At 38.6% G+C, this 24,482-nt stretch overlaps 2 protein-coding genes across 3 annotated transcripts in view; one reads left to right on the top strand and one right to left on the bottom strand.

The window, feature by feature from the left end:
* LOC126169482 (coiled-coil domain-containing protein 149) overlaps positions 1–2,360 on the bottom strand; it is a 58,340-nt gene extending 55,980 nt beyond the window's left edge. Inside the window, exon 1 of one of the 2 annotated variants that reach the window (XR_007535457.1) lies at positions 2,170–2,360. Coding sequence is in view for 1 of the 2 variants with exons in the window: in XM_049920646.1 (XP_049776603.1) it covers positions 2,170–2,226 (57 nt within the window). In the remaining variant the exon portion in view is untranslated. The remainder of the gene's footprint in view (positions 1–2,169) is intronic. The other variant, XM_049920646.1, reaches the window with a different exon arrangement.
* A 1,690-nt stretch (positions 2,361–4,050) lies between these two features.
* The window catches only part of LOC126169503 (transmembrane protein 192), a 43,006-nt gene continuing 22,574 nt past the window's right edge, over positions 4,051–24,482 (top strand). Inside the window, exons 1-5 of the mRNA XM_049920647.1 lie at positions 4,051–4,206; positions 4,280–4,417; positions 4,497–4,613; positions 18,536–18,650; positions 19,667–19,828. Of these exons, the coding sequence (XP_049776604.1) occupies positions 4,168–4,206; positions 4,280–4,417; positions 4,497–4,613; positions 18,536–18,650; positions 19,667–19,828 (571 nt within the window). The 5' untranslated portion in view covers positions 4,051–4,167. The remainder of the gene's footprint in view (positions 4,207–4,279; positions 4,418–4,496; positions 4,614–18,535; positions 18,651–19,666; positions 19,829–24,482) is intronic.

Below are 24,482 nucleotides of genomic sequence, written 5' to 3'. Positions count from 1 at the left end.
AATTTCTAAAAGCAGAAGCTGCTGAATCTTCTAATGAAGAGAAACAGAAGAATAAAAGACAACAAAGAAAACCAACCTGGATGGAAAGTGGTGAATTTTGTATGGCAACAAAAGTTGATGCACTTGGATACAAAGATCCAAACTGTTTTTCAAAAATATTGCAGTCAAACGAGAAGGAAGAATGGATGCAAGCTATTAGTGAAGAACTTCAATCACTTAAGGAAAACAATACCTGGGTGCTGGTTGACCGTCCGAAGAATGCCAAAGTATTGCAAAACCGCTGGGTTCTACGGCGAAAGGTCGCAGTCAATGGAGGTACTCGCTTTAAAGCCAGACTGGTTGCAAAAGGCTGTATTCAGAAAGCAGGAATTGATTATGATGACGCCTTTAGCCCTGTGGCACATTATGACACCATACGAACTCTGTTGGCTGTAGCTGCTTCAAAGACAATGCTGCTAGAACAATTCGGTGTAAAGACAGCTTTTTTGAATGGAATACTTGAAGATGAAGTATATATGGAACAACCAGAAGGTTTCGAAGATGGTACAGGCCGAGTATGTTTCTTAAAAAAAGGTCTTTATGGGTTGAACCAAGCGCCATGTTGCTGGAACAAACGTTTTGTTGAGTTCATGAAGAAAGCTGGTTTTTCAAACAGTGATGCAGACCCATGCTTATTTTATTGTAGACAAAATGGAAATAGCCTTTATGTGGCAATCTACGTTGATGATGGCCTGATTGTCGGCAGTAACAAGAAAGAAATTGCTGTTTTTATGGATGTTTTACAACATGAATTCGAAATAACAACTGGCAGTCTTGACAATTTTCTTGGCATAAAAATAAAGCAATATGAAGATGGAGCAATAATAAGTCAAGAGAAATACACAGAAGAAATTCTGCAAAGATTTCGAATGGCAGAATGCAATACAATCTCAACTCCTATTGGACGTCAGGACAATAATCAAAACGAACAAGTTTCATCATCTGTACCCTACCGTGAAGCAATTGGTTGTCTCATGTACCTTTCAACAGTAACTCGTCCAGACATCACTTTAGCAGGCAATAAAGCTGCTCGAGCTATGGAGAAACCAACCACTGAAGACTGGAATAGAGTAAAGCGCATTTTCCGGTATTTGAAAGGGACCTTAAATTTTGGAATTGTATATAATAAAAAAGAAGAGTTAAAGATTTACGCTGATGCAGATTTCGCAGGTGATAACCGGACAAGGCGCTCAACAACTGGAATTCTTGCAAAGTACTCAGGTGGTGCAGTGTCATGGACAAGTCAGTTGCAGAAAGTAGTGGCCACATCCACAACCGAGGCGGAAATAATTGCAGCTAGTGAAGGAGCAAAAGAGTTAGTTTGGTTACGTCGTCTGCTATCAGAATTAGTGGAAATGTCGGGGCAGCCTCCAGTTCTTTACATTGACAATGCTAGTGCATTGAAGTTGACAAAAAATCCAGAATATCATAGACGTTCTAAACATATAGAGGTCCGACATTTCTATGTTCGTGATAGATATCTGAACGGTGAGATTTTCTGGCAACACATTGATGGACACAACCAGTCGGCAGATATTTTGATGAAACTTCTTGAACGAGTTTGATTTAATTTTCTATGTTCAGAAATTGGCATGCAAGAGACAAAGCTATAATTTCATGATTTTTTCTTTCGGAGGAAGTGTTAAAAGAAAATATTCCTTGACGTCTATATTTATGTGCTGCTCCATGACTCTGCTGTCAATATCTTTATTCTTGGCTTGTGTGTAACTTCTGTTTTTTTTCTTACAGTAAATGTGTTGTTTTTTTCGTATCCAGGGTGTAATTACAAAGCTAATAAAATGTTTTCTTGCCTTTAAATAATATTTTTCATCAATTTAATTCCGATGGCTCTTTCGATGTTCTCAAAAGTCCATAATTATAGTAGGGATTAGCTTGGTTGAGCATACGGTAAGAAAACATGCGATTTCTATCTCTTTTGGGCATTAAGTTAACTAATGCTGAAGTGTTTTAGTTGTTAATGGTGCTGCAGATAAAGGATTTTACATTTAGCGATTAATTAGTCTTTAATTACAGGATTTACAACTCTAAAGCGTAAGATGTATACGAATGTTTTGCACAGCTGACCGGCAACCTATATGTACCGAACAACTGTCAAATGATGCAACTTACCTCGGCTAAGAAATTTTCAACATATTCTTCTACGGCTACTTTCCCACCACCTTCCATTGTGTGAAAATAATGGTGTACAAAAAGGTAACACCAATACAATTACTGCGTTTAACGCTTGATAAACATACTGCCATAACAACTGCTGTCACGTCAAGTTTGTGATCATCACACAGACTACAGTGTGACCAACTATCAGCGAACTTAGGAAATTATATGAGTCGGTCTGCCACCAGGTCTATGTGTTTGTAACGTTGGCGAAACTGTAGCTGAGCACCCGGCGGCCGGCATTGCCCGAGTATGCATTTCAGTTCTAACATAGTCATTTGCATTAACAGGCAAACTTGATCACACCAATCACTTATGGCTGCTTCAAGTCTATCCCGTACATAATTTCTGTTGACTTGCCCTATACCTGCACAAGATCTCACACAATGTTTTTGCTTTCTCTTTTAGTGTTTCATCCCACACGCCCCATTTGAGCGGCGTGGTGGACTGAGCTGTACGATACATTGCTCTTCAGCGAAGTGTATTCATAAAAAGATAACAGAGATGATAGAAAAATAAAATTGAGGGCTGTTTTCATTTTAAATTAAAATATTAATGATGGACAGCTAAAAAAACAGGAATATATAGAATTTAAAAGCGCAGTTGCGATGAGGTGAAATCTTTTATGAAAAAACACTTCAGCACTGCACTTTCACATAACTTCAGAATGACTTGCACTGGGTAAAAAAGTGTTCTGGTAGGAGTGCGTATGTTCCATAGAGGTCCGGAGGATGTGGGTAAGTAATAGGGGTCTGTTAGGTGGGGACACTAGGAGATGATAGGAGGTGAAGCAGATACTCAGACAGAGGGAAGGACGGGGTGTGAGGAGTAATGGTGAGTACTGCGTGGCAAGGCTGGTGGTACAAGAGGAAAGGGATACGGTTGGGTGCAGAGACGAAAGGAAAGAGGAGCCCTGATGTTGAGTGGGACAGGTGGGGAATGATTAAAACTGATAGGGATAAATATCGAGGCGGATCTCATTGTCTGGAAGAGGGATTATGTTGAAGTTGCGTTGAGAGAGGATATGGAGTATGTGTAGGTGTAGGGATGCGTTTGTGAAGGCGCGGCTGCATACCGGGTTGGCGAGCAGAGGCGGTACAATCGGGTTATCGAAATCTACTTTACGGTAAGTTTATGGAATGCGGAGGTGTTCGCTGTGAGTGAAAAGGAGAAGGGGGGGGGGGGATCTCAGAGAATGGAAATAAATAAATAAGTAGATGATAAATAGTATATCATTGTGAGATGATACGTGGATGAATTTATAAAACCACTTGCCACATTTCGATAACTGATTTGCATGAAGAGAAGGCACAAGCCGTAATGACATTCCCTATGTAGATGAAACGACGACGACGTGTTCTTTAGAGATGGGTATCAAGTTCAGATTAGGAAGGAAAAGGAAATCGGCTGCCTTTTTTGCAAAGAAACCATCTTGGAATTTGCCTTAAGCCAACCATGGAAAATGTAAATCTGGGGGGCTAGGACGACACTTGTACCGTCGTCCTGTTGAGTGGAACGTTAAACTCTGTGATCTCACCCTGTTACATTGGCTGCAATAGCTCCTTTTAAAATCCCAATAATTGAATACAGAAGTATTTACATACTGGAACGCAAACTGTGCGCTTTTTGGCGGCCAAATAAGTAAAAGAAGTGCATGAATAACGAAAATAACTGAAATTTCAGGTTTGCTTCTTTCTTATTATTTATAGCTATATCATTTAAATGGAAGATTAACAATAATCCTGTTCGACAGTGTGGCAGGGATCTCTGGCAACCGACGTCTGAAGAGAATTTTTTATTTTGGGCTGTTGGCTGCCGTGTAAACAAGTGAAGCGTGCAATCACAAAGTAAACATACTTTGCATGAGTGACGGGTATTTGTAAATATTGCGGATTTCGACATTTCTGTTACGGTTTTGTTCGTCCTGTCGTTGTACTGTAATGTCAGGCAGGGATGGTTAGCCTTACCAGAAGTTTTAACACATCGACTAGCGTAAGTTTCAGTACTGCCGTTATTTCTGTTACGTAGCCCAAAATGTCTAACAGAAATTTATTTTTATTGTTAGGGAGGAATATTTTTCAATGACAACTCAGTGTCAGAAGATGACGCTCAGCTGCTGCAGCCAGCTGCCGGTTCTAATAGGCGTGACAACTTCGCACCCCTAAACACAATTCTGCTCTCTGCGTTTCATCTGTCCGTTGCTGTACGTATATGTTCACATGCATCTTTCATTGACTGGTACTGAGGTCAAGTATCTATAGAAGTAGTATTATTTTTTCCAGGTGGGCGTGTTTTTGGTGTCAGTGGTGCTTAGTGCAGTGAATGATACCAGCAATCGACACTGCTTGTCATATTTCATTGTGCTGTATTTGCATGCACTGTTTTGGTGTATATCATGGGTACGTACTTCTGCAAATTATAACACTTTGATGACCATAAGACGAAGTGCAGAAATACTTATGTTTTCCCTACGCCTCCTTGTTTTATTTTAATCGATTTCTGTTGTCAGCAAAGGAATTATTGCCTCCTACATCACTGAAATTATTTGATACTTCCCACGTGCTAATAGTTTTTCTAAACTGTGAAGATGGGAGCTTGCCAGCCAACACTCCTTGTGCCCCAAAACTCTCCTGACCTCTGACTCTGATGTCTTACCCTTAATTTTTACCTCTGTGTTCCCTTATTGTCACTACAGATGGGTCCCTCTCGTCCTGGGGTCTGAGTGATCTGCCCTTCCTTTCTGATCTTCCACACTCTGTTCCTCTCTTCTCCATGAAGTAGTCAACTGATAGTTCAGATAGATGGTCTCACAATGTTTACTTTTATGTGTGTCTATTTACAGTACTAAACATTTAATCTCATGAAGGTAAGTTTTGGCCAGCACTTATGCCTCATATTTGTTAATTTTCTTGGTAGAATTTTCATTTGATACAGCACAAAGATTGGATGGACTTGGAAATTGGCCTGTTTTCCATGTCATCTAGGAACCAATTGCGGTATTGGATATACATTACTTCTCATGAAAGTCAAGATTGCATTAAAATGTATACATGAATGATGCTGTTACTTCTTATTGACAGCATGGCCACATCCCATCAAAACGCATTGCAGGAAATCTGATTCCTAGGATTGAACTATAAATGAAGGGTAACGGCATATTCAGTATATGATATTTCTGGAAAGCATTTGACACTGTGCCCCACTGCAGACTGTTAATGAAGGTACATGCATATAGAATAGGTTGCCATGTATTTGATCTGACAAACTGAGTGTGCAGCAATCTGTAACTGTTTGCTGATGGTGCTGTGGCGTATGGGAAAGTGTCATCATTGAGTGACTGCAAGAGGATACAAGATTACGTAGACAAAATTTCTAGTTGTGTGTTGAGTGACAGCTTGCTGTAAATGTAGAAAATGTAATTTAATGCAGGTGAGTAGGAAAAACAATCCTGTAATGTTTGAATACACCATTAGTAGTGCGCTGCTTGACTCAGCCATAGCAGTTAAATATCAAGGCTTAACATTGCCAAGTGATATGAAATAAAAAAAGCATGTATGGGTGGTAGTAAGGAAGGCATATGGTCTACTTTGGTTTATTGGGAGAATTTTAGGAAAGTGTGCATCATCTGTAAAGGAGACCACATACAGAACACTTGTGTGACCCATTCTTAAGCACTGCTCAAGTGCCTTCGATCTCTAACAGGTTGGACTAAGGATGGCATCAATGCAATTCAGAGGTGGGCTGCTATATTTTGTGTAAGGACATGAAAATAAGGTAACAGAAATTAGGGCTCATGCAGAGGCATATAGACATTCATTTTTCCACTCCTCTGTTTGCAAGTGGAACAGGAAAGGAAATGACTAGTAATGGTACAAGATACAGTTCACCATGCTCCATACAGTGGCTTGCGTAGTATGTATGTAGGTGTAGTTATACTGGAAAAGAGATTTGATGTGGTGAGATGTAGTGAAGGATGGAACAGTAGCAATGTAAACCTATAGGCCCTACTGTTTCAGTAGCTGTGTGCGCACATGGTTTTTTCATTGTGTAACATCTTGTCTACAAGTCTTTGGGATCAACAATTGATTGTTTCTACCGAATATGTGAAGTGCATAATAAATAACTCAGCCCTTGCCACCTTATCCCTGGCAACCACAGTCACATTCCAGAGGTCATCTTGGGTTCTTAATGTAAAGGCAGGCAAGTTTTTTCCTATATTTATTTCATTTTTGCCTCCCCCCCCCCCCCTCTCTCCGTCCCACCAACTGCGATCTGTGGCAAGATATGACCAGCTAAGAGCAACAGGCTGTTTTTTTCCGTAACCTGCATATGAGCTACCATACACTTGTATTTTGAAAGCTGGTCTGGGAGCAGATTACTTTTTTAGTCTTTAGTTGTTCCATTCATTGAAAAATTACTGTTTTCTGTGAGAATCTAGCTGACCATCCATAATGCGAAATATTCCAAGTACATGGGAAAACATCAGCCACAGACTGGCACAGTGTTGCACAGGTACTGTGAAGTGCTCCATGGATATTTTTGCCAACTTTCAGCCTTTCACTTCTTCCATATCATTGTCCACAGAAGAAACCCTTGATTCATAAGAAAAATTTTTGTCTGTTGCAACCAATACTCTCCTTCCTTGTAACTCAGTAACTAGTGGAACAGTATGCACCAACCCAGGAAAAGAATATTCCAATTGGAATGTGCTCCATAAAGGATTTTACTGTGATGTGTTTTTTAACTCATTTTTGCACTGCCATTATTCTGATGTGCCAGAATCCTGTTCCCGCATGTCTACAAATTCTTCAATTCCATGATACTGTTCTATTCATTATCATGAAGTATATGCTGGAATTCATTCCCCACGTTCCGGCTTCAGTGCTGTCACTTGTTTCACAAGACAAATCACACTGTCAGTGATAGTCTGTCAATTATGAGGCATGACGTGACTGAAGTGGCTTAACTTTGAGTGAGATGTTGCAAGTATCTTGCTTAGATTTGTGTGCTGTCAAAGCCTACCATAAGAAAGAAAGAAAGATACTCTTATGGACATAACTTACTATGTACAGCAGAATACTGCCACACAAGTGAGACAGTTTCTAATGTGAACAATATTCTACAAGGTAAACTGTGCCATAATCATATTTCAGGTGAGGTGCAATGGCCCTAAAAATGTAAAGCATCCTCAGTTCTCCATTTTAGCCTTTTGGACCACATTTGCAATAATGAGAGTGACAGATACAGTGCACTGATATGCTCTGCCTCTCATGTCTTCTAACTTGCTAGACCTGTGTGTAATACAGCAGATAGTATCTGATCTAAATCATGATATTTATATCATAAGAGGAAAATATTTAAATCTTCAGAGTGAACAAGAAACTCACAAAGTCAGATCAGTCACCACTTAAGAAACTTGGTGAAATATTTAAAAAACTTGAACAGTGAGGGCTCCAGATTTGGGCTACACAATGTATGGACAAATGACAAAGCCTGTGCTTTAGGAGCTAAGAATATGTCAATTTGTACAGCTGTTATTCTCGTTCTGTGTCTGTTATTACCATAGAACATAGCTTTATTATACATTGCTACAATTTACGGTGTAATACTGATTTACTTTACCTTCTCACTAACATTTATAATTTGCTTATCACCTACTATGTTTGTCTTACTTTCATTTATTTTAGACACTTTATTATAACATTGGTATCCTTATCATCATTACAATCATTATCATTTAACAGCTTCATTTTCCCTATGCTGTGTACAAGCTTTCTCCATATATTCTGATCATGTTAAATCCTATTATTCATGACACCATAGTGTTCTTCCTCTTGCTGCAGTGGTCATCTAACATGTTCTTGGTTTTCCTACCCACTGAGTTTCTTCAACTTTTCCCTTAGATTTACTCAATGTTACTTTCCCTGGCATCTTCGGATCTCATAAAAGTGATCTAACATGTTGGTATAAATATAAGCTGACTGACCCTATTTACAATCACTTTCATGGCGAGATTGCCTCAACAAATTACGCTTCCAAACTAGTCAACGATTTCCACAATTCCCAGGGGTAACTATGTATCTTAATGTTTTCTGCAACCCCCAACCCCCCCCCCCCCCTCCCCCCAATTGCCGCCTGTCCATCTCCCTCCCTTACAGTGACATTACTACTGCTCTGACACCACTTATTTGGACATTGTATTTGTGGAATTCATCCATCCACCAGTGCAGTCTCAGTTGTGCAGCCACCTCTGTTTCTCCCCGGTTCACATCATCTGCAGCAAAAGCCAAGGCATTACACTGCACATGGGATTTCTTTATGTTCTTCATTATGTCACCCATGAAAGTGATAAACAGCGGTAGTGGTGGAGCACTACCTGGCTGGACTCCACTTCTTGTTTAAAACCAGAATGAAATGACTTTTGCCAAATTGCATAAAGCAGTGCATTGTTCATACAGGATCTGAGTTGGCCTTGCCAAATTTTCAGGCATATTTCTGTTCCTCAGGTACTTCCAGAATTATTATTTTTTCTTGTTGTTGTATGCCTTTCTGATATCAAGGGACACTGTTATCAGCTCTTTACCTTTACCTAACACTAGTGCCACTGCTATTACTCTTTTCATTTTGCTTTTAATGCTATTGTGTTCAGATTATTTTTGCTCTGTTTAGCAAGATTCATTTTCCTGTTGCCCCTTTCTTGTCCCACATCTGCTGCAAACCTTTTTTTCTCTTTTTCACACACCACTTTTTATCTGCTCCTGCCTAATCAACTTTTTTTCCATTCCTCTGTCTCACCCCTTCCAAGTATCCCTCCCCTTGTGCATTCTGCAAGACATGTCATGCTCTGTCACTGGGTGTGGGCTGACCCAAAGCTGGCTATCATTTCAACCAAGAGTATCCTCAAACTGCACCTGAATGTACGATGCACTGTGCCACATGAGCAAATCTTGGGTCCTTGCCAGCTCACTCAGTTAAGTTCTGTCACATATATCAAGATATAGACATCACTGTAATACATTTACTGGAGATTTGGCTAAAGCCAAGCACTCCTTCCAGTTCCATAAATGTAGATGGCTTTGTTTTTAAAAGACATGACAGTAGTACAAGTTTATATGCCAACTAGCTCTGCAGATGATGAAGAAATTGAAGAAATGTATGATGAAATAAAAGAAATTATTCAGATTGTGAAGGGAGACGAAAATTTAATAGTCATGGGTTACTGGAATTCGGCAGTAGGAAAAGAGAGAGAAGGAAACGTAGTAGGTGAATATGGATTGGGGGTAAGAAATGAAAGAGGAAGCCGCCTGGTAGAATTTTGGACAGAGCACAACTTAATCATAGCTAACACTTGGTTCAAGAATCATGAAAGAAGGTTGTATACATGGAAGAAGCCTGGAGATACTGACAGGTTTCAGGTAGATTATATAATGGTAAGACAGAGATTTAGGAACCAGGTTTTAAATTGTAAGATATTTCCAGGGGCATATGTGGATTCTGACCGCAATCTATTGGTTATGAACTGTAGATTAAAACTGAAGAAACTGCAAAAAGGTGGGAATTTAAGGAGATGGGACCTGGATAAACTGACTAAACCAGAGGTTGTACAGAGTTTCAGGGAGAGCATAAGGAAACAACTGACAGGAATGGGGGAAAGAAATACAGTAGAAGAAGAATGGGTAGCTTTGAGGGATGAAGTAGTGAAGGCAGCAGAGGATCAATTAGGTAAAAAGATGAGGGCTAGTAGAAATCCTTGGGTGACAGAAGAAATACTGAATTTAACTGATGAAAGGAGAAAATATAAAAATGCAGTAAATGAAGCAGGCAAAAAGGAATACAAACGTCTCAAAAATGAGATCGACAGGAAGTGCAAAATGGCTAAGCAGGCATGGCTAGAGGACAAATGTAAGGATGTAGAGGCTTATCTCACTAGGCGTAAGATAGATACAGCCTACAGGAAAATTAAAGAGACCTTCAGAGAAAAGAGAACCACTTGTATGAATATCAAAAGCTCAGACGGAAACCCAGTTCCAAGCAAAGAAGGGAAAGCAGAAAGGTGGAAGGAGTATTTAGAGGGTCTATACAAGGGCGATGTACTTGAGGACAATATTATGGAAATGGTAGAGGATGTTGATGAAGATGAAATGGGAGATATGGTACTGCCTGAAGAGTTTGACAGAGCACTGAAAGACCTAAGTCAAAAAAAGGCCCCGGGAGTAGACAACATTCCATTAGAACTACTAACAGCCTTGGGAGAGCCAGTCCTGACAAAATTCTACCATCTGGTGAGCAAGATGTATGAAACAGGTGAAATATCCTCAGATTTCAAGAAGAATATAATAATTCCAATCCCAAAGAAAGTAGGTGTTGACAAATGTGAAAATTACCGAACTATCAGTTTAATAAGTCACAGCTGCAAAATACTAATGCGGATTCTTTACAGACGAATGGAAAAACTAGTAGAAGCCGACCTCGGGGAAGATCAGTTTGGATTCCGTAGAAGTGTTGGGACACGCGAGGCAATACTGACCCTACAACTTATCTTAGAAGCTAGATTAAGGAAAGGCAAACCTACGTTTCTTGCATTTGTAGACTTAGAGAAAGCTTTTGACAATGTTGACTGGAATACGCTCTTTCAAATTCTGAAGGTGGCAGGGGTAAAATACAGGGAGCGAAAGGCTATTTGCAATTTGTACAGAAACCAGATGGCAGATATAATAAGAGTCGAGGGACATGGAAGGGAAGCAGTGGTTGGGAAGGGAGTGAGACAGGGTTGTAGTCTCTCCCTGATGTTATTCAATCTGTATATTGAGCAAGCAGTGAAGAAACAAAAGAAAAATTCGGAGTAGGTATTAAAATCCATGGAAAAGAAATAAAAACTTTGTGGTTCGCCGATGACATTGTAATTCTGTCATAGACAGCAACGGACTTGGAAGAGCAGTTGAACGGCATGGATAGTGTCTTGAAAGGAGGGTATAAGATCAACATCAACAAAAGCAAAACGAGGATAATGGAATGTAGTCGAATTAAGTCGGGTGATGCTGAGGGAATTAGATTAGGAAATGAGACACTTAAAGTAGTAAAGGAATTTTGCTATTTGGGGAGCAAAATAACTGATGATGGTCGAAGTAGAGAGGATATAAAATGTAGATTGGCAATGGCAAGGAAAGCGTTTCTGAAGAAGAGAAATTTGTTAACATCGAGTATAGATTTAAGTGTCAGGAAGTCATTTCTGAAAGTATTTGTATGGAGTGTAGCCATGTATGTAAGCGAAACGTGGACGATAAATAGTTTGGACAAGAAGAGAATAGAAGCTTTCAAAATATGGTGCTACAGAAGAATGCTGAAGATTAGATGGGTACATCACATATCTATTGAGGAGGTATTGAATAGAATTGGGGAGAAGAGGAGTTTGTGGCGCAACTTGACTAGAAGGGATCGGTTGGAAGGATATGTTCTGAGGCATCAAGGGATCACCAATTTAGTATTGGATGGCAGTGTGGAGGTTAAAAATCGTAGAGGGAGACCAAGAGATGAATACACTAAGCAGATTCAGAAGGATGTAGGTTGCAGTAGGTACCGGGAGATGAAGAAGCTTGCACAGGTTAGAGTAGCATACAGAGCTGCATCTAACCAGTATCAGGACTGAAGACCACAACAACAACAACATGACAGATGTAACAGACGAGGCGAACAGTAAGTGGATACATACTCTCAGACTGATTACATACTACAGTACGCACATCCAATTGTAATGAACTCAAATAAAATATATGTTCATTGAGATCAAATCACTTAAGTGAAAGTCCGTTATCTGTGATCCCAACAAACCAAAAATAGGTGGGATGATCTTTTGAAATAGCCCTTTCAGGTCTCAAATTGTCATGTGAGTAATGTTGTTGCTGATGAGGTTAGTATAAATTTTCTTTTTACATGTAAATTCAAGTGCATGCTTTCATCAAGTGTAATGCTACTTCAGCTTGCTCCTACCCAGCATATAACCAATAGTCACAGTCTCATAGATAAATTTGTAATGAAATCATCAAATCGATTAATTCATACCAGTTAGACATCAGACCTGGCATACCTGTCCAGGACATAATTTTCATAAGTCACTCAGTTAACTTCATACAGAGACTTTAATGTGACTGAATGTGCAGATGAGTTGCAAGAGAGAGATTTGGAGAGGACTTGTTCCATTCCCAGGCATAAATAACAAACATAATGGATTTATTAACAAACTTACTCAACTATATTACAAGTATCTTCCCCATAAGAGCATAGAAATGAGAAGGAAACCTGAACTTTGCCTAATGGTTGATGTAAAACAACTAATGAATCTCAGAAACACTGCACATTGGGACAAGCAACGCTCCATGTCTGAAAATCACGTTGCTTACAGTGAGAAGCAGAACAAAGTCAGTCAATCTGTCAGAAATGTCAAACATTAAGTAACAACAGACAGAGATCAGCTACCATGTATGATAATATGTGTGGTCTAAGTACAGCCAAAGTAAAAGCTATAGCTGATCCCATTGGTTCAACCAGGGAATTAAACCAGTATTTCACTTTGCCAACAGCTATCATCGAAATTCAAATAAAACAGAGAATTATTGATTATTTCATGGGAGGCATAAAACACAATAGCCCCAAAAGATTCTATCTTAAACATGTTACAGGCAATATCATAAAAAATCTGTCACACATATCAGATCAGCATCTATGGGATGTGTTAGCATTGCAGTACAGAAGGAGTTCAGGAACACCCTGACTGGTCAGGAAAATAGGTACAAGGTAAGAGTGATGGTGGTGGGAGGAGAAAGAACAGATAGTCAAAAAGACAAGTAGGTCCTTTTGCAAGAGAATAGTCATGGGAGCAGAACATCTGAACTAGTACAAAACACGAGTGCAGAGCCCAATAATGTCACCTTTTATTTAGCCTCTCTGGGGAAAGATCTTGGTGAAGAAAATTGTGTAGTGGTTGCTGTGGGTATCAGGAACAGTCTGGACCATAACCTCAACCACACTGTTGAGGATGACCTGACCCATCACAGGGAATGCTCCTCAAACAGATGTGAAGGTTGTGTAAGTTTTCTAGTTATGAGAAAAGTTCTGAATGATGTGTTCCATTGAACGTACAAACGTATAGACCTAAGAGCCCCTCAACGGAGTGGGACAGTCCCATGTGAGTGTGACTAAAGTGTCACCTCTAACGGTCACACCACACATGGCATCGTGTGTATCAGAATGTTTCTAGTAAGAAGTTACTTGCAGACTAATTTCTGGAAGCATGCAGTGCAACTAGAGCACTGGCTGTCCAATCCTTGTGATTTCCAGTATTTTGAAAAGGCATTCTTTCAGGTAAATATTTTCAAAAGATAAAGCTACAAAATAAATATGAACACATTTGCATCAATCAGTGGAGAAACGAAGAAACAGCTGCTCGCACAAGACAAAGAGTAGCATTCGTAATACTCTTCAACATTCCCATCAGAACATAATAAGCTTGTTAAGTAAGAAAGATGACCATCTCTGATCACTATTGGAAAGCGAAAAACCTGAAGGTATTTCTTCAGATATGCTATTCATAACAGAATGTCACTTGGAAGTCACAGAAATTGAACAGATGTTCCTAGATGTGTACAAGTTACTATCACAATACTGTAGGCATAATTTAAATAAATAGGCAGTGGCTAATACACAAAATGTTGAATAAAATTGCAGGCTAGATACCTGAATAAGTACTGCATTGAACTCCTCTTTCAGTGCTGTTCTTCAGTAATAGCCTTGGAAACATACAAGATAGCACTTCTGACAGTCTGTAAATTGCCTGACAAGAGATGTTTTAAATGCCGGTAAGCAGTTAGAGAGGCTACTAAAATGACTTGCTAGAAATGGCTGGGAATTGATTGTATGTGAAGATTTCACTATTAATCTCATTGTGGATAGTTTTGATTGAGGGAACCTAGAGGTAGCAATGTTAAGCTTTGGTTTGATATCGATAGTAACATCCCCAACAAAAACAGGAGGACATAGTATAATAGTGACTGATAATTTAGTTCTAAATCCAAGTGTCTTTCATGAAATAGATGTGAGCCTCATAATAAATAATTTATGTGAGCATATTGTCAAAAGGGATCAACAAAACATCCCACATCCCAATCAGAATGGACTATGAAAGAAAAAGAAAAATTTCACATAATTGTATGTGTTGATGCAGATACATTATTAAGGGAAAATGTACAGGATGGAAATGTTTATCAAGGTCACACAGTATACGGTTTATTTAGTTCTTTCCCAAAAAAAAAAAAAGTTGATCCAGTTTTTCTTTTCAGTAGGTCAGGGCAACTATGAGAAGAGATCTGGAATCAAAGTATCTTGGGCTAGGGGGAGCTTTACTTAATGATGCAGGAATTCACATTAATCAAAACATAAAAATGCACTGCAAGTAGTATTGTGAACTTCTTCACAGTGACATCAGAAAAACAAAAATTTCTGGAACAAGGCAAGAACAATATGGAATATTATTAGGCATGAAATGAACAAATATAGTAAAGCAAATGATGGCAATAGCAGTGAAGCAGATCATACTAAATTCAGATCATTGGTGAGTAAATGTAGTGAATAAAAATGTAGAAAAAAAACACACAACAAAAAAACTGACCATTGAAAGTGCATCCATTAGATTTACTTTGAAGAGATTGTATAATTCACCATTAGACATCAGTTTTGCTAAATCAACTGTTAAGGAAATCAGAAAAATCATTAGGTTGTTGACGAGTAGTAAATCTTCTGAGATCGGATTTCCATCAAAGTCTAAAATTTTTTGTAGCATCAGCAGCATCTCCCTTGAGTTATCTGTGTAACCAGTCAGTAAGTGAAGATGTTTAATCATGGTGGAAATATACAACTGGTCTCCAACTATAGACACATCTTCCTCCGTCCCATGTTCTCATATTTATCTATTTGTGATGATAGCTTACAACAGACTATTGAAGCGTCTTTCTGAGAATGACCCTTTCACATCATCTAAGTCTGACTTCAGTAAAGGCGTTTGTGTGGAGAAAGCAATGTGTAAACTCACTTTTGGTAGGACTTGAGAGAATTTATCGCATTGCCATTTTCTTTGACCTTGCCGAGACCTTTGACTGTGTATATTATATTATTTCGCTGTGAAAACTAAACTGGTATAGCATTAAAGACATTCTCCTTGCATGCCAAAAAGTATTTTAACAACAGAAAACAGAATGTAATGTTAGCAACTGATACAACAGGAATAAGACTAAATTAAGAATGAAGAAATATTAATTATAGTGTCCCTGCGTAACTCAGTGCTTGGCCCCTTCCTGTTCTTGACCTACATAAATTTTGTATGACTTGGGATGATTGAGTTCATGGCATATGCAGTCTCAATTTTCAAAATAAAATTTGTTTTGTCTTGGTTACAAATTTATACAAGAATGACCAGTTTTTATTGTCCAGGCCATCATCTTCAGATCATCAAAACTTTGTCACCGTAACTAACTCAGCAAATATCATATGAAAGAAGTCATCCTTGTATAAATTTATGATCGAGACAAAATCAATTTTATGTTTCACAAATGATTTACCAGAGAAATTGGTGGACTTTTCGAAAACTCTAATATTTTCTGATGATAGAATTATATTGATTATTGTCCCAAACACTTCTACAAAGAAGACAGCTTACAAAACACTTGTGTACCCTATCTTAAAATATTGCTAAATTGTGTGGGACTCATATCAGATAGGACTAATAGGGGATATTGGATATATACAAAGAAAGGCAGCATGAATGACTGGCCACAGGTTTGTTTGACTTACATGAGAGCATCATAGAAATGGTAAAAATCTGAGCTGGCAGACACTTGAAGATGGACATCAATTATCCCCTGAGAGCCCACTTATAGAGATTCAAGAAATAGTATTAAATGAAGAATACAGATGTATACTTCAGCCCCCTACATAGTACACCTGTAGAGATGGCAGAGACAGGATTAGACTAAGTGCTGCAATATGAAGGTTTGAAAGGAGTCATTGTTCCCACACTCTATACACATACGGAACAAAAAGAAACTCCATGCACAATTGGAACAAACGGAAACTCTAAACGCTAAGTGTCATCTGCCATGCATTTCACAGTGATTCTAGAGTTTGTATACAGATGTATCTTTAGACTGTACCTGGTTTGGTGTAGTAGATAGTCTGAAGCCCCAACCTGATCAGGGTAAATAGGATGAAAATGTTACCTTGAATTCTGAGCATTCATCTATATATGTGACCAGCAGAAGCCTTCTTTCACTTCCAGTTGTTCAGTTATATTTTGCCTTTGAATAGTGATTAGCCATTATATATACCCTGCACATAAAAGTTTAGTTAAATAAATTGATTTCTTCTTGTCTAAGACTAACTGTAATATTTTTAAGACAAATGTGAAATTCAAGCCATTTTCATGGTGGCATTGTTTACAAATGTGCCTATCAAAGATTCTTTGTACCTAGTATCCTATTTCTTTGTAAGTGACATGGTCAAGCTATTTAAGCACACTCTTATGTCTACTCATTTTCTATACAATGGCCATACAGATAGTGTTGCAATGGGAAGCCCACTAGCTCTTGATGTTACAAACTTTTTCATATTGTCCTACACATGGCACTATTAAGGCCTAGTTGTTTCTTCCAATATGTTGGCAACACATTCATCATTTGGCCCCATGGATGTGAGAAACTTGAGTTCTTGGAACATCTTAGTGGCATTAACAGCAACATCCATTTCACCATGGAGGTAGGAAAAAAAAGAAGACATTGCATTGCCCTTCATCAGCATTCTCAAACATCGTAAACAGAATGTATGACTTGGCCACAGTGTTTATAGAAAACCTACTCACACCAGTTAATAAGTGCACACCATCAATCACCACCACCTGGCACAGAAGTGCACTGTCTTACAAACACTGGTGCATCGTGCAAGAACAATACCAGACACACAACTGTTAGTGAATATGTATCAGTTGTTCCTGAAGCAACAGTGTTCACCAAATAAATAAAGTGATCTCAGGCAATAAGACCACTGACACAGAGCAGGAAAAGAAACTTGCTTTCTTGCTGCTCTGTGGCTTTGTGTAGGGTAAGATAAGCTGCCTACTGAAAAGACACAAATTCAAACTGACACTGACAAAATCTAGCATCTACTGAAGGTCTCAGAACACTTGGGGTCTGCAAGACGATGTTCAAATGTGGCCAGTCTTGTGTCTGAACAAAGTGTAGAAAAATGCAGGTACAAACATGAGAGATTTTATCACTTGTGCTACCTTAAGAAATCCACTTTATTTCAACATCCTTTAGAAAATGGTCACTGGATCACATTTGATGGAACCTCTGTTGTAGCTTGCACTAATGGCTTCTAGGACTGTGTAGTTAAACAAACAATCAACATAAAGATCACTGATAGAGATGGTGGCCTGCAGCTTAGTGCAGCGGGGCATCCAGTGACAGCAAAGTTGAAACGGACACCTAGAATGCCGAGACAATGTAAGCCTATATATGGCGACGGTGCGAGCACCAGGGATATCACAGTTACCAGCTAGTGTATGTAAAAGCATACCAGCTGGCCATTCCACTGATAGTCTTACCACTTGACCATGGGCAAAAAGTGCTTGGTCAAAAGCTCTTGGAATTTTAACCACTTGATGCAGCTAGACACTAGATAACTCTTTTCATGTGTATGTCTGATAGTTATATTTTGCTTGGCTTTAATTTTGGAAATTGCACCACATGTACCATCATCACCACTAAGATCTCACATACAATTCGTCTCTCAAATGTCACAGAGAAACTTGAATAGTTATTTCTTGGTAATTTTTCTGAGAATGGGGCATAGCGGTAAGACACTGCTCTTGAATTTTGAAGGACTGAGATCAAATCAGTGTAGCCATTAAGGTGTAGGTTTTCTGTGGTTTCCCGAAATCTCTTAACATAGACACCAGGATAGTTGCTTGTAAATAAACACGTCCAGCTTCTTTCCGTATCCTTCTGCAGTCCGAGATTATGCTGCATTTCTTATGACCTTGTCATCAATAGGACATTTGACACTAATCTTTGCTCCTTACTGTTTAATTTTCTTAATTCTACATCATTGAGCATGGTTTGTTTGGGTGAAAAATTTGCGATGTTGTATAACTGAGTGATTATTACTATTTCAGTGTATTCAAATGACATGCTCATAAACAATTTCATATACTGACACCCCAGTAATGTAAGAATCAGATGGCAATAACATTTGCATAACATTTTGCAATTTGTTCCAGATTTTGCATCACTTACTTAAAAAGAAACACGATAGCCTAAAGATCTATGGCTACCTTGATTTTTATAAGGAAACAGAAGATCAGTTCAGACTTCCTCATCATGTGGTTTCTGCATGTATGTAAATCTATTGTTAGTGTGTATAAATGTTTATGTGTTAAATAGTCAAAAAGCATGTTGGAACAGCTGAATTTCACAAGACTAAGTTTTACTCTTAGGAACATATTATTATAGGTCTAATATAACTAAATTTGAGTCACGTCAGTATCTATAAGTGGTTAATTATTTATAATTTATTGGACAGATTATTATGATTGATTTTTACTCACACAGGAATCTATAGCCTAAAGGTAACATCACGGTATTAATGTGTGAAAAGAAGAATTTAAAACTATTAAATGCTATTGTCAGAGAATAAGTCTCATTTATTAACTATTTTGGCAAAATAATCAGATTTAGAAATTACAGAATCATTATTTTTTACTAAACAAATATGTTAACAGAACAACCTTTTTATCACAAATTGGAAAAATGCCAAAACTGATGCAAATTTGCCAGAAAGGGAAATCACAGTTCTACAGGCAGGGAAAGGAATGTGACATACGGTTGAAATATATTACAGACACCTACTGAAAAATATCCTTTCTTGGGGGAGGGGGGGGGGGGGGGGGGGGACACTGGCAACCAGAGTTTACACTTCATGAGCATAGTAAAGGGTAACAAGAGTCACTGGAAACAGCTCAGTACATAGTTTGAACAGCTCGCATGTGACTAACCTAAATGTTACCAGATGGTATGCAAGAAAATGGAAGCATACAAAGCCTCTTCCTCATGCGTTTTTAGAAATCTACTGGATCATTTTCTTTATATGAAATGGCTTCTATGTGTGAGAACAAAACATATATCTTAGAACAAATCATATACCTTAGAATAGCTTTTACATTGACTTATGACACTGTAAAAGTCTGATTAAGGGTTTTGGCTGGAAGTGATAATGTATTTTGTTGTGGAGAACTGTTATTTGTTGTGGTCATCCTGTCATCTGAGTATATGCAAAGACATGTGAACAGGTGACAAAATCTTTGTAAAACTTGTGCCATGAGTGAGTATGATTTCATTTATCTTTTTGCTAGGGAGTGTGCTGCTGCTCGTCGTTGATTCACTGCTTCATCAACTGTATCCAGACATGGCAGCTCACTGTGAATCAGGAGGACTTGTCCGACCCATTGTATACCTCGTTATACTCTTATCACTGGAGACCATTGTACTGGTTATCTGCATTGGCAGTTACATAAGTAAGTAGAAAAATCTGATTTCCTTGTACAGTCTGCCTCAATTGCTTGTGTCTTTTTTACACCTTCAAGCCATCTAACTTAGTATGTGGTATTGATTTGATTTAATATGGAAGATAAATCAACTGTTGCCCACATTGAAATTAATTTTATTATGCAATATGTCTTCCTGCCATTCAAGTAAAATCAACCAGTACCCTTGGAGAGTAGTATAAGTCCGTTTACTAGGTCTGTGTTAGACACAATTTCTTCAGGAATTAGTGGCTGAAATGTTTTGTGTCCTTTTGGTCTCCATACTCTGCATTGGAATATTAAATCTGTGGCTTCATCCCTCATAGTCTACATTTAGCGGCTTCTTTATCTGTTCCCATCATGTATAGATGCTTTTTGAGTTTCCACGGCCAGTCACTAAATTTACTATGCCACTTGTTAACTGCATGATCCCGACAATATAGTGCTCCATATTCACTCTTCAGCAGTAAGATTGGCAATAATGATAGCAACATTTTAATCTCTGTCGATTCAACACTACAGACAAAAGTTCAAAATAAAATTACAGACACTGAATAATTAGTGTAGTTATGTTTAGCATTATCATTCTGTACTTCACATAGATCACGTGTTAAATATTTTATTTACATTTTTGTGGTGCTGGATTCCACACACACACACAAAATTTGATGATTTATATATGAAGTGCACATATACATGGTGTACATAAAGTCCAGGAACACTTTCAATTATTTATTGCACAAGAATCAAACATTGTACAGATATCATACATACGTCATTTTGAAGAGAAACCCTGATTTTTTTTTTTTTCCACGTATACCGCCACAGCATAGTTTGGTTATTTGCCAATAGTAGCGCTAGTCGCAAACATTGCTAGTTCAGGTGCCGAGCGAGCATTCTGTGTGTTGGAGTTCCACAAAAACAAGTGTGCTACAGCTGTTCAATGGATGTTTAGAACCAAGCATGGTAAGAAGCCACTAACAAGGAAGGCCATTTACCACTGGCACAACAAATTTGTTATGACCAGCTGCTTGTGCCCAGCAAAGAGAAGCGGACATTGAAAACTGTATGGACCATCTTCTTCGCCGAGAGCACTCACTGTCACTGGATATTCCTACTTGGACATGTTGCAGCAATGGCTGATGCCTCAAATGCAATCAGACTCTCCATTCATCTTTCAGCAGGATGGGTCTCCACCCCATTTTCTTCGTGAAGTTCATGGGTACCTGAACACAGAGCTGCTGCATCAATGGATCAGCCGTGCTACAGAATGTGACAGCTGTTTCATGAAATGGCCTCCCTGGTCACAAGATCTCACTCCGTGTGACTTTTTTTCTGTGGGGACACATTAAAGATCTGTTGTATGTACCGCCTCTACCACGTGATGTAGCAGATCTCCGAGAGAGAATACGGTAAGCGGCTGCCACAGTCAACTATGCCTTGCTGGGACGGGTATGGCAAGAATTTGATTACCATATTGATGTCTGCCGGGTCACTCATGGATTGCATATAGAATGTTTGTAAAAAAAACTTTCAGAGTTTCTCTTCAAAATGCAGTATGTCTGACATTTGTACAACGTTTAATTCTTGTGCAGTAAATAATTGAAAGTGTTCTTGGGCATATGTACACCCTGTATTAATATTTATATAAGTATAGCTAATTTTGAAAAACCAAAAGAGCATCAATAGGTAATTGTTTTTATGCTTAATCAAACAATGGAAAAATTCAGGATGGAATAATGACAGTATGAAAAGCATAGATTGCTACTCAATATAAAGCGACTCACCATTTCCACTATATGGCGAGTAGTGATCTATCTGTTTCATAATACTGTTTTTATGATTAGATACAGTAATCTGTGTGTGCTAGTAACTTACAGTTTCTGTGATTCAACAATTGTTCATGGTGTTGTTGTTGTGGTCTTCAGTCCTGAGACTGGTTTGATGCAGCTCTCCATGCTACTCTATCCTGTGCAAGCTTCTTCATCTCCCAGTATCTACTGCAACCTACATCCTTCTGAATCTGCTTAGTGTATTCATCTCTTGGTCTCCCTCTACGATTTTTACCCTCCACACTGCCCTCCAATGCTAAATTTGTGATCCCTTGATGCCTCAAAACATGTCCTACCAACCGATTCCTTCTTCTAGTCAAGTTGTGCCACAAACTTCTCTTCTCCCCAATCCTATTCAATACCTCCTCATTAGTTACGTGATCTACCCACCTTATCTTCAGCATTCTTCTGTAGCACCACATTTCGAAAGCTTCTATTCTCTTCTTGTCCAAACTAGTTATCGTCCATGTTTCGCTTCCATACATGGCTACACTCCATACAAATACTTTCAGAAATGACTTCCTGACACTTAAATCTATACTCGATGTTAACAAATTCCTCTTCTTGAGAAACGCTTTCCTTGCCATTGCCAGTCTACATTTTATATCCTCTCTACTTCGACCATCATCGGTTATTTTACTCCCCAAATAGCAAAACTCCTTTACTACTTTAAGTGTCTCATTTCCTAATCTAATTCCCTCAGCATCACCCGACTTAATTTGACTACATTCCATTATCCTCGTTTTGCTTTTGTTGATGTTCATCTTATATCCTCCTTTCAAGACACTGTCCATTCCGCTCAACTGCTCTTCCAAGTCCTTTGCTGTCTCTGACAGAATTACAATGTCATCGGCGAACCTCAAAGTTTTTATTTCTTCTCCATGAATTTTAATACCTACTCCGAATTTTTCTTTTGTTTCCTTTACTGCTTGCTCAATATACAGATTGAATAACATCGGGGAGAGGCTACAACCCTGTCTTACTCCTCTCCCAACCACTGCTTCCCTTTCATGCCCCTCGACTCTTATAACTGCCATCTGGTTTCTGTACAAACTGTAAATAGCCTTTCGCTCCCTGTATTTTACCCCTGCCACCTTCAGAATTTGAAAGAGAGTATTCCAGTTAACATTGTCAAAAGCTTTCTCTAAGTCTACAAATGCTAGAAACGTAGGTTTGCCTTTTCTTAATCTTTCTTCTAAGATAAGTCGTAAGGTCAGTATTGCCTCACGTGTTCCAACATTTCTACGGAATCCAAACTGATCTTCCCCGAGGTCGGCTTCTACCAGTTTTTCCATTCGTCTGTAAAGAATTCGCGTTAGTATTTTGCAGCTGTGGCTTATTAAACTGATAGTTCGGTAATTTTCACATCTGTCAACACCTGCTTTCTTTGGGATTGGAATTATTATATTCTTCTTGAAGTCTGAGGGTATTTCGCCTGTCTCATACATCGTGCTCACCAGATGGTAGAGTTTTGTCATGACTGGCTCTCCCGAGGCCATCAGTAGTTCAAATGGAATGTTGTCTACTCCCGGGGCCTTGTTTCGACTCAGGTCTTTCAGTGCTCTGTCAAACTCTTCACGCAGTATCTTATCTCCCATTTCGTCTTCATCTACATCCTCTTCCATTTCCATAATATTGTCCTCAAGTACATCGCCCTTGTATAAACCCTCTATATACTCCTTCCACCTTTCTGCCTTCCCTTCTTTGCTTAGAACTGGGTTGCCATCTGAGCTCTTGATATTCATACAAGTGGTTCTCTTCTCTCCAAAGGTCTCTTTAATTTTCCTGTAGGCAGTATCTATCTTACCCCTAGTGAGATAAGCCTCTACATCCTTACATTTGTCCTCTAGCCATCCCTGCTTAGCCATTTTGCACTTCCTGTCGATATCATTTTTGAGACGTCTGTATTCCTTTTTGCCTGCTTCATTTACTGCATTTTTGTATTTTCTCCTTTCATCAATTAAATTCAATATTTCTTCTGTTACCCAAGGATTTCTATTAGCCCTCTTCTTTTTACCTACTTGATCCTCTGCTGCCTTCACTACTTCATCCCTCAGAGCTACCCATTCTTCTTCTACTGTATTTCTTTCCCCCATTCCTGTCAATTGTTCCCTTATGCTCTCCCTGAAACTCTGTACAACCTCTGGTTCTTTCAGTTTATCCAGGTCCCATCTCCTTAAATTCCCACCTTTTTGCAGTTTCTTCAGTTTCAATCTGCAGTTCATAACCAATAGATTGTGGTCAGAATCCACATCTGCCCCTGGAAATGTCTTACAATTTAAAACCTGGTTCCTAAATCTCTGTCTTACCATTATATAATCTATCTGATACCTACTAGTATCTCCAGGATTCTTCCAGGTATACAACCTTCTTTTATGATTCTTGAACCAAGTGTTGGCTATGATTAAGTTATTGTTCATGGTCTGTTGCTCAAACTGTTAAAAACTTGAGACTTCCTTCGATGAATATGTCCCCTTGGTTATGAGAAACGTTTTTTAATTTAGTTTTAAGTAATTCCTCATTATGTGTGTATACGTAATCCAATAATTTCTTGTGCCATATTGAGACTCTGAGTTATGGATTTTGGTAGAATGCCTCAGTTTGCAAAAAAGTTTTTAAACATTTTATGGTTTTTAAATACAAAATTATTTTATTGCATTTTTAGTCTTATGTCATAGAAATGGTACCATAACTAATTTCAACTACTTCAAAAGACAACAGATAGTTGATTACAAGGTGACCACGTGCTGTGATCCTTTTCCTACTCATTGAGGGAATAGTACCTACTGAAATTTTTTCGTGATTCAAAACAG

The sequence above is a fragment of the Schistocerca cancellata genome, chromosome 1 (assembly GCF_023864275.1).
Source record: "Schistocerca cancellata isolate TAMUIC-IGC-003103 chromosome 1, iqSchCanc2.1, whole genome shotgun sequence".
Lineage (NCBI taxonomy): Eukaryota > Metazoa > Arthropoda > Insecta > Orthoptera > Acrididae > Schistocerca > Schistocerca cancellata.
Note: the sequence above shows the minus strand (reverse complement) of the source record. Positions and strands in the feature narration are given on the sequence as shown.